We start from the raw sequence: 11,519 nt of genomic DNA on the forward strand, positions 1-11,519 counted from the left end.
GTGAAATTTAGAATTACGTTCATGTGTCTTTATTTTTTAGAATTTTTTTATAAACTTTTTTTGGATACTAAGAAGTGTAGTAAAGGAGCTTAATCATTCAATATGACATCCACATTTATGATGTCCTCGATTATGGCCCTTAAGCTGGCGCACTCCTTGTTATCCTGTTCAGAGTAGTATGCCCACTCCTTGTCCATGGCAGCTTTGAGAGAGTCCATATTGGGATTAGGGGTCGCATTGGCCATCCTCTCGATGACGCCCCACCAGAAATAGTCTAGGAGGTTGAGGTCTGGGTGGATTTTCTTACACCTCTCAGGTCTTTTCTGCTTTAACATTTTGCTGAGGTGCCTTGGTCTTCGAACATAGGAATTGAAGCCCAAGTCTTCCTAGATTACCACCCTGATGACATTGGGGTCAATGCTGAGGTCTTGGCTAGCCTCCTCACGCTAGTCGTTGGGTCAGCATCTACCTTGGCCTTTATATCCTAGACTCTTCTCCCATGCAAGCAAACTCTATATAGTTTCAATACTCTCCAAGTAGTTCGCTATCAAAGATTATCTTTGCTTATTTTGTACTCGAAGCTGTAACATTTCGAGTATGATTATTACTTTAAATTAAGATTTTATTAGGAAATGACTTAACACCTCCTACTTTTCTGTAAGATACTTCGACTCAAAAATATTAATTATGCAGTTGAAAGGTGGTTTGTTGATCATACTTCCGAAATATTTAGAGGACACTAAGATCAGTTCCTACATCTAATCGATTTGTTAATAACTCCATACTCGTTCTTAATACATGATAGTAATGCATTATCTGATCTCTCGACTCACTTACTACATGAACGAGGCTGGGAAATTATAATTTCTTAAACAAAAAGAACGATAAAAAAGGAATAATGGGACTATTCACGTACAGGGCTATATCCGATTAGTTCCGCCTTTTTAAAGGCTTACAATGGAATAATGAAGTTCTGGAAAGGGATTACAGGAATTTAGTGTGCCTATGTACAGAATGCCCGTGGCAGTGACGATGAAAATCGGGAGTACTGCGATAAACACGAGATATTTAAACGTTTTCCTAATCTAAATGGTAGGTAAATATGAATAAATTACAGTCAAATCCGGATAAGAGAAAAATTCGTACATAAGATACTTTTTCTCATTTACTACTTTGCATAAAAGTAAAATGATTTTAAAAAATTCGAATAAGTGCAACTTTTGGATTTAATTTTTACTGTGAAAATTCCCAAAATAGAAAGATACAATTATTATTATTTAATTACCCCCCTGTATTTTTTATTATTTTTTTTTTTCTCCATTTGTCTATTCTATTAATATGTCGAAATTAGATTTGTTAAATATAATTGACTCGACAGTCCCACTGAAATTTAAAATTATAACAATCAATCATCCTAAGCCAAAAAAGACTTAATTGAATAAACATACATTGAAATTAATACTAAATTGATTTATTTCATTGTGTAGGTCCCCAATGTGCTTAAGTAATAATAAAAATGTGATTTTTTTCTTCACTATATATTATAATATCAACATTTTTTTCTGGAACCGAAGAAGGGATTGGTCTTATTCGGATTTGTCTGTACTTGATTGTCATGATGTTTAATAAGAGTAACGCAATACTACCTATTGTAACACAAATCAATTTCTATTCACTGCAAACAATACTAAACAAAGAATATACAATCTAATCTTTTAATACATATATTTAAAAAGCCCCAATTATTATGGATTATAACCGATTTGAATTTTTGTACTTCTATTATCGTCATCAATATTGCGAATCATTATTGCAGTAAGGGATATCAATGTCCTATAATAAACCAATCTGACCAAATTGGAAGAGGCGGAAAAAAAATGAAGGGATGTAGAAGAAAATTATTCATTTAGTGGAATACTCCAAGAGACATCACAAACCAATATAAAGGGAATAATATGCTTCTGATGATCAAATGTGTTTTTTTTTCTTCTGAAAATTATTTTTTAGTGTCTTTACTAATTTGGAAGAGAATCACAGCACGTCAAATAAATCGCAGACACCTTCATTATCATCAAGATTAAAACAATAGTCTTTTTCAGTCGGTGGAGGACTCAAGCGTAATAATGGACCAAATACTATTAAAATAGAAAAGAAGAGGGATTCATTATCATTAAATGATTAAGTAGAAAGGAATAAGAAGAAAAAAACACTTACTATCATTACTGATAATATCGTCTAGACCCGGGAAGACAAGGTTCGACTCCGAGGATTGTATGATATCCGGTAAAATTCGTTCAACCTCATTAGAGGTAGATTCTTCTTCTTCCGTATCATCATCGCCCAATTTCAATTTTTTAATAGCAGAGGACGATGAAACAGAAGAAGTAGAGGAGAAGGAATTAGCAGCAAGCATTCTTTTCATAGCTAAGCGTGTAGATGGGGGCTCAACAGAAGCAATGCGAGGATCACGATCGCTACAAGGTATTTCAAGAGATGTTTCTGCACCCTCCACCACAACTACCTCTTCCTCATTCGGTGGTTCTTGAACCACTTGAGTCCTATTCATGGCATCTGCTATTTCTTGAGGAAGGGGAACTTGTACTGCTAATGGACTTGAGCTTTCAGATTCTTTATTGACTAATAAGACATAGATTTGTCCTTCTTCTGACTTTAAATGAATTTGGTATCCCTGTTTATGAACGTCAGGGATGGGTACTTCAAGAGTTGTTCCATTAGGTGCTTGAATTGCAAGCAAGGTATCTCCTTTAAAAGTCGAACAAATGTCATCATGCGTCACATAAGCAAGATTATCATTCGAAAAGTCCTCGGTTATATTCTTTATACTTTGTTGTACCCATTGTTTGTGTAAATCAATATTTTTTTCATAGAGATCCAATTGAGTTATTTCCTCTCTTAAAACAGAGATTCTATCATTAGCCTCTTGAGAATTTGTTCCAGCAATTGCTCCCCTATAAATAAACATAAAAAAATATATAAGTCAAGTCCACATCATATTTTCGGTATACCTCGAAAATTGTACAAAATCAATTAATAGTTGACAAAAGTGTACTTTTGAATAGTAAATTATATTTTTTCGTGGTAGGGACTATTTGTGCCCCGTGAATACAAAAGTGAGTTTGTACCTTAATCTAATTATCTTACATGACTATTAATACATAAATTGCACTTAAAGATCGTCCAAATTCTTGATCAGTTATAGAAAAAAGATAAAATTGATTATATTATAAAAACCATATTGGAACTACGAAAAGTATCAAATGAACGCTCTAGACTAAATCTAATATTCTTAGATAATATCTCAACTCATTCCACAAATTATAATATTAAGGCCATAATTGACTGAAATAAGTCAATGTAATACTGGGGCGTCTATATTCATGGAGTAAAACAATAAATAGGGAATTTATCATTTTCTAGATGTCTTGTGTTTTGGCCAACACATATTTCATTTATAGAACTTTAATTGATCCAGCATACACATATTATATGCCTTATTTATCGACACTCAATACCTTATGCAAATGAGGGGATCAGTATGTCATAACAATCTAAATTGTTTAAAAAAAGCAAAAAAAAAACAACTTAATACTTTGTAACCAATATGAAATGAAATATCTGTAATTAAACTCATGAATATTAATCATTGAGAGTAAGAATGTGTTGGGTTGATCGAGTTTCATAAATGGATTATGAATTGTACAAATATATTTAATCTCTTTACCGAAGAAATGATAATAATTTTTGTAGGAAATTTCCCTAGTACCGGCACTTCTTATAGAAGTAGAATGTGTCAAATTCGTACACTTTTAAAGTTTTTGGTAGATGCATATTTATAAGAATTAGTTTCTATTTCAAACTAATGAATGAAATAGCAGGCCCTTACTTCCACTGGATGCAATTTTTATTTTTTTTCTCAATGAGGCCGATCCCTTCCAAAACATTGGTAATATCGTAGATCCTCCTCTTTTGCTTCACATTCAGAGCATCGGCTGCCTATAATAAAATACATCATTAATGAATGGATATAGCAAAATACACATTACAACATTAATAATAAATGGACTTACGACTTTGAGATCCAAAATCCCCTCATCTGCATCTTGAAGCAGATTGACGAATCTGGTAGTAAGAAGTCCTAATGATTTTTCGAATCTAGATCCTGGATCTGAAGAAGTGGTTGTATTATGATTGTGAAGGAAATGATGATGCTCCATAATGGATGACACCATTCTGGGAGCATTCAGAATAATGAATCCTTCTCCAATCCGTCTGACTTTCAATCAATGAGGAATTCAAAGGAATCGTTGAGGCTTGCCTTTTTCAATGAATACATACAATACAATACAATTCTCCCATACTAGTAAGAAGAACTACGCTAGTTACTAAGCATGCACTGAGTGCGTTTTGCTTTTCTCTTTTTTCTTCTCTTCCTCACTTGCTCTATGTTCTAATATGGAAGAAGTACAAGCCAACCCAGTACAAGAACGTAGCGCCCTCTTACGAATTTTTATATATTTACTTAGAACTAGCTATTTTTTAATATTCATCCCAAATTTAAATCCATGCATGATACTATTATTTAATTATATTCAGCACGGATGAAGTCCCAACATCCGAGGTCAACCAATGGTGAAATCCTGTGTTCAATACATTTTTATGGGGGTTAACATATGTTCCTTTCTTAATTATATGTTATGTATGAAAATAAATAAGGCTTGAATATGTGGATTTAATGTTAGATTAAAATTTGTTTATTTTCCCTCTGCAGTAAAAATAAGTAGATAAAAAATATGAGTACATAAATGTGTTAGTACACGCTTAATTAAAATACTAAATTTCATATTCATTAAAAAGGTAAGTTAATCGGTTGACTATGTTATAGATTGCAGTTTTACAATCTACTGGAACCAGATCCAATACTTCCGTTTGATCCAGAGCTTCCTCCCATATCAATTGTATTCATAATTCCATTAGAGTTGCTGGAAGAAATTAAAGACAAAATGGGATGTCCTGAAACTATGGAGCTACATGATTGTGGGACAAGAATTGCTGTGCTGAAGGTAATAGGACGAGATTGAAGCTCTGGCAAGACAAGACCTTGAATAACCTTTTCCCGGTATAATTCAGTAAGGCGGCCGCTCTTCATGCAGTGAAATCCAACCTTCTTGTGAGCAAGTTGCTTGGGTTTTGGACTACATTGAGCTCCACATTGGGTAACTGGGGTAGTTGAGAAGCAAGTTTCACTTCCACGTTCAAGGATCATGTGTTGTTGACGAGTACACTTTCCTGCAATGGAGGCGTAGGTCTTAATGACTTCAGTTGGCATTTCTTGGAATCTTGCACAATTGTTAGTTTCAAGGTCCAAGATTTGTTTGATTTTGGTATCCATAGGAGAGCATTGAGGTGTGCTTACTCTATAGGCAGCAACTTCTACAGAGGGAGAGGAGTAGACACATCTTGTTGGTCCAGAAATATCAGCGAGAGCTTGGTCATTCATATCTCCACAAATACCACAAAGCCTACCTTTCATTGATAGAGATGGTGAAACAGAGATACGTTCTCCATTAGTTTTGATAGTAATGCCAGTGGTAATACCCTTAAGATGATAGACATCATCAATAGATCTGTAAATTTCAACAACTGGGGTTACAGAGCCAACAGGGAAAGTCTTGGTAATTTCTCTTGGGATGACAAACTCAGATCCATTAATTTGAATTTTGACATCTCTATTTCCACGAGAATATGATGGAGTAGGGATTAATTTAACTTCGGTTTTCTGCATGTATACTTTGATTTCCTTGGCAACGGTGTGGGGAACAACACGAGCGAGGATGCCGAATTGCATTGTAGTTGAACAATCTCCGGCAATCACATGGAAGCAATCATCCATATGTAAAGGCAAACTTTTATTATCAAATGTTCTAAGCCAGTCTTTTTCAATGCGGCAAGTTGGTAACATTCTACTACCTGATGTTATTTGGACAGCCTTCATAAGATTGCTTTCTCCGGCTACAAAAGGTAAAAATGGTCTGAATACATAAGGAATGCGAATATTACTGAATTTGACGTGTCTTTCAGGAGTTTTCAAAGTCATGCTGACTGTTTCACTAGATTTACAGAAGCTTAAGTGAATTGAGGATTCGCGTTTTGGTTGATAATGTCCAGTAACATGAGTGAAGGAATGATTTTCTGTTACATAAGGCCACCATAATCTTTGTAAAGAGCTTGTAACCTTTCCAACGGTATTTTTGATTGTGGTAGGAACATTAATAGATTCGAATTTAATATCAACTTCATCATACATTCTTGCTAACCAGTGAGTTTCTTGGCATTCAGGAGTAGACATGGCTCCAGGAACACGTCTTTCGATGAATTTTTCACATATCTTGGCAACAGGGGATTCTCTGCTCCATTGTAATTGCTTTTCAGATACTCTTGAGGTGACGAAAGTTTTGATTTGAGATTCATTGCAAGTTCTTCCAAAGCCAATTGTGTTTTTGATTAATAAATTCATGTTCATGTTACGGGTCATTCCAATATCCCAAGTTGGAACTGTGGGCAAGGTAACATGTCCATCAACACAAATCTTTTGACTCATGGATGGAGAGTTTGGTTCAGTCTCCCAAGTTCCATGCCAACGAGTAACATTGGCAAGATCCTTTCCTCCTCCAATAGATGCTTGATAGGTGAATAAGCGGGGACGTTGACCTCCGTTAAATTTTGCTTCCAATCGGAGAACAGCGGCAAATCCATGACTCATGTGTGTTTTTTCCATCATAATTGATTTAAGTGTTTCTTGAACAACTGGTAAAACTTTTGTAGAGATTGGATGCACTTGGACACCATATGGCATCCATGACCACAAGGTTGAGCCACCTTGTCCTGAGGTTTTTGGTGCAACAGACATGATAAGTGGTTCTTTTTGACCCATTTTTTTTACAGCACATCCAGGCAAAAAAGTAAATTCAGCTTCTTTTGTTGACGATGAAAGTGCGTCATATTTGACTCTGAAGGTGTGGTAGCGAATTGAAGGTTGTCCGTTTTGAGTTACTGAGTGTGGTGCAAAGAGGAATCTGATCATATTGACTGGATTATAGTTATACATCTTAGCCATTTGCATGACGTATGGGAGATCCAAGAAAGGTGTTTCAGTTTCAATAGTAGCACTGAGACTTAATCCCAAGACAGATCCTCCAGATGGAATGGATACGGCTCTCATTGGAACTTCAGATTTAATGTATTTGAGATCTGAGCTATGACATCTTGGCATCAATGAGAAATAGGATTGTGCTGTTGTAAAAGGCTTTGTGGAGAAGTAAAGTAAATCGGTTGGCTTTTTCATTTCAACAGGCTTAAGAATAATTTTAACTTCATTTGTACTGACTTTGTAAAGTACATGAGTTTTGGTTGGGATATTAACTGTAAGATCTTGCTTCAAGCCAGTGACAACTAATTTCTTTGTGAATGGAGAGTAAGTTCCAACATGGACGTGATGGTGAACAGATAACATTGGAAGAGCTTCAAACTTGATAGTTGGAGTTTGCACATTGCAGTTCATTTCCATACTTCCTCTGATTGAGACTAGACCAGGCATATTTTGTTCAATAACGATGGGGAAACCCATATCTGATGGAATCAAAAATTCGGCAGAGCCCAAATTCACCATTTTTTGGCCATTGACAGGTAATTGTTTTTCACAGATTGTGGATTTGACTTTTTGAATAGTTTGGGCCCAATTATTAGATTTAGCATCTTTTAAGTAAGGAAGGATCTTTTCCCTGAGAGCAGTGACGGTGACTTCAGAGATAGAGGTGAAGAATGTAGCATCATCAAAAAAGTTCAAGTAAACGAGTGTAGCAAGAGGACCATCTTCTCTTGTTTCAATCTTTAATTGTTGAACGACCTTCATCCATTCAGCATGAAGTTGGCTCTTCACACTTTGAATAGTACTTTCAAGTAATCCAGGTGTACCGGTCTTCATTAAGTATTGAGTTTCATGTTCCATCATGGATTGACGACGGGATTCAGAGGTATAGCGTCCTCCATAAACTTGGCCTTCGGTTGGGCTTCCAGGTTTACTGAATAATTCAAATGCAGCTTTTTGCTCTGATTCAGACATATCCTTAAAGTTGCTGAGTTTTTCCATGAAATCATTTCCTCCATACAATTTGAAAGCACCTTCAAAGGGAGAATAATTGAACTCTCCAATAGAGTTAATAATTTTCATAAAGACATCAGATGGGATAACGGATCTGTAATTGCTGATCCAGGAAAATATATTCATATATCCGGCTTCCAAGAGAGGTAAATGACTAGATTCATAGAGTGTACTAGTGGATTGAAGTACTCCACTGGTTTTTCTCATAAGGGGAACTACCAGTTGAGTCTTTTTAGCTAAAGTACTCTCAGGGCTTGTGTCTTCCAAGTTGGAGATATCTACACTACGGCTAAGAGTGTAAAATCCAGTGTAGGTTTTTTTCAAAACTTCTGTGTTTTTTTCTGACCATGTCATGGCAGCTATTTTTTGGATGATATTCATTGGTGGGTTCATGTTAACAAGCATATTAAATGCAGCGATTCTTAATTGAGTGTTCTCAGCTGGGTTTGAGTAGACGGATAAAATAATTGGAAGGACGAGTTCAGGGTGATGTACTCGAACATTTCCAATAGCATAGATACTTAAAGTACGAGAAATGTTGGGAAATGCAACTCCACTTCCTTGTTCGATAGGTCCATGGCCCTCGACAAGAGGGAGTAAAGCAGGAATGATATCCTTGTGTTTGAGAGCTCCAAGAGCCATAATGATGGCATTACGTCTATCAGCAGTTGGTGCAGTTTGAACAGCTTTGGTCAAGTAAGGAATCCATTTCTCAGTGACAATCTCGCTTTGAGCATCACAAAATTGGCCAAAAACGGCGGTAGGGTAAGTAACTTGACGTGATTTATCCAAACAAGTCTGAAATCAAGAATTATATCGTGATTAGTATGCATGTTAAATACATTTGATTTAAATATTTGATTAGAGATAAAAATAATTTAAAAACTAATTACTTTCTCAACTAAATTGCTCATTGAGAGGATAGCTGTGTTGTAAAGGATGGTGTTGCTAATAACTATTTCAGATTGAATGATTTCGAGTAAAGATGTAAAGACTTCCTTGGTTGGTGTGATGATGTGGTGAGGCAAAAGCATCAAAAGGTATGTAGCTTGATAGGTAGGTATTTCTTTGGATTTAATCATATCCTTCAAGAAAAGGACAGCTGGTGTAGTTCCAGAAACCATTACAGCATCGAAGAAAATATTGTGGAACATTGAAATTTTCTCTTGATTTGAGTGAGCTGGTGAGTAAACTGTGGATTTCAAATCTGTGTAAAGACTTTTAATGTCCTCAACTTTCAAGAGAGTCATTCCTCTAATGAATGTTGTCAATCTAAGAGGGATTTCTTTTTGAGCAAGTTCTTCAACTGAGCTTAAATCATCAATGATTGAAATAATATAACTTTTCAATTCAGCCTTGATCTTTGTTGCACTGAGATGTTGTTTTGATTCGGTGGAAGAGGGTGCAGGATTAAAGTGACGTGGCAAATATTTATAAATTTCACCACTCTTTAATTCAGATTGAGGGATTTTAGGAATGATTCCAATTTGTTGACGGCTAACTTGGCCAGCATTGATGTATTCATACATAATGGATTCAGTGGTTCTGGGTTGAGGTGGTTTGGGGACTTCACTGCTAATGGGTTGAATTGTTCTCAATTTGAGAACTTGTCTTGTTCCTGTGGTGATGGTTTCACTTTTTACACCTACGGGTCTTTGGACGATTTCTCCTTCATTGACAATTGTTTGGAGGATCCAATTAGATCTTGGTCCGCAAGCGTAGTACCTAGTCATTGATGATGCAGATCCAAAGGTGTTGGACAAACATTTGAAAGAATTGCAGGATTCTGCTTTGACTGCTGGCTTCATGAAAGTATAAACTGCAGATTTCTTGCAAGAGTCGATTTCCTTTGTCTTTGTGATTTCATAGAATTTCTTTGATGTGCAGGCTTCTAAGTGGGGGAAGTAATGGGCCCTTTCCTTAACAATATATTCTGGAAGTTCATTTACTTGGTAGATGACATCACAGACTCCTTCAATGGTTTCCTCAGATACCTTCCAGTAATTTTTGGTTGAGTCTGAGTCCTTGACAATCTATATAGATAAAGAGATCAATGAAAAAATTAGAATCAAATTATTTTCAAATAATAGTAAATGGCATTACGGTATTCATTTCTAAGTCCAATGTGGAGGTTTCCATTTTTGTTTGGAATAAAGCGACTAAGGCTTTTTTGAAATTGAGAGACCATTCTTGCTCAGTTCCAGAGACTGTAATAGTTTTAATTTCTCCATCATGGATAGCAAAAGTAATTGGCACTTTCAATAATTTCTTGATGTCAATTGGTGCTTGAGTAAATTGAGGCAAGAGAACGTATCTCCAATTGGAACCTTCATAGCTTGAAGTAACATGAGGTAAACCAGGAGATAATGGACCATTGACTTGAGTGTAATTCACTTGGCGAAGGTTGAGACGAATATCTTCTAAACTCTTTACTTGAAGATGCACTTCAGTTTCAATTCCTATACCCGAAAAATGGGGTCTTAATCCAGGAATACCAGATAACAGTCTACCAGTATAGTGGAAAATATGTTCCTTTCCTGCTTGCCATTGCCAGCTTGGGGAGGTGGCAGTTGCCAATCCTATAAGGTATAAAAAAAATAAGGAATCAATGATAAAGGCACAAATGATCATGTGTATTCTTGATAACAGTTATTGAGGTTTTTTTTTTAAAATTCGGTTATGTATATCGAGAATGTAAAATTATAATTATTCTATTATAATTATCAATCATGGCATCCTTACCAATAAAACAAAGAAATGCGAAAAGCTTCATGTTACGAGAGCAATCTGTTTTCTATAATTGAATGCTGATTGCACTGAGGAATATCAGAAAGGAACGAACTATTTATACCAAAAAATCGATGACCCACAATTATTTTCGTTCAGCTGTACTTTACTTAGGAGTTACATGAGTTGGCGTGGACATACAATTCAGGTTCCCAATTGAATGACAAAAACAACAGCAACAGAGCAAAGAGTGGCTAAATTAATGTAGTAATACGGAGCAAGGGATATGAGTGTGTATAAATGGATGAATGCACATAACTGATGATGCTTGATCAGCACAATATTAAGATACACAACTTGAAGATTCTGATGATATGACTATGCAAGAATATATTATGTAGCCGTACGTTATAATGTATTGAAATATTAAATATTAACCTCAGATGATGATGATACAAGTATATGTACAAAATACATACATGTCTAGGCTGGTTTCTCTCCCGGGATCTTTGTTTTCCCGGGGTTTTACACCTACGGAAAATCCCGTATTTAATTATTTAATAATACCTGTAATCTTCATTTAATTATTATGGGATGATTAAAACAAATAAAT

At 35.5% G+C, this 11,519-nt stretch overlaps 2 protein-coding genes across 2 annotated transcripts; both read right to left on the reverse strand.

Moving 5' to 3' along the window:
• Positions 1–1,649: 1,649 nt before the first annotated feature.
• Positions 1,650–4,610, reverse strand: LOC121118020 (transcription factor E2F5). The gene is made up of 4 exons (XM_040712556.2): positions 4,089–4,610; positions 3,905–4,014; positions 2,215–2,969; positions 1,650–2,135 (listed from the first exon to the last, which is right to left on the reverse strand). The coding sequence occupies exons 1-4, from the start codon at positions 4,248–4,250 to the stop codon at positions 2,032–2,034; spliced, it is 1,131 nt and encodes a 376-aa protein (XP_040568490.1). The 5' UTR covers positions 4,251–4,610; the 3' UTR covers positions 1,650–2,031.
• Positions 4,611–4,749: 139 nt separating this feature from the next.
• On the reverse strand, positions 4,750–11,334 carry LOC121118016 (vitellogenin). Its single transcript, XM_040712551.2, has 4 exons — positions 10,922–11,334; positions 10,283–10,758; positions 9,073–10,212; positions 4,750–8,977 (listed from the first exon to the last, which is right to left on the reverse strand). The coding sequence occupies exons 1-4, from the start codon at positions 10,950–10,952 to the stop codon at positions 4,913–4,915; spliced, it is 5,712 nt and encodes a 1,903-aa protein (XP_040568485.1). The 5' UTR covers positions 10,953–11,334; the 3' UTR covers positions 4,750–4,912.
• Between the last annotated feature and the right edge of the window lie 185 nt (positions 11,335–11,519).

The sequence above is a fragment of the Lepeophtheirus salmonis genome, chromosome 5, assembly GCF_016086655.4.
Source record: "Lepeophtheirus salmonis chromosome 5, UVic_Lsal_1.4, whole genome shotgun sequence".
Classification (NCBI taxonomy): Eukaryota; Metazoa; Arthropoda; class Copepoda; order Siphonostomatoida; family Caligidae; genus Lepeophtheirus; species Lepeophtheirus salmonis.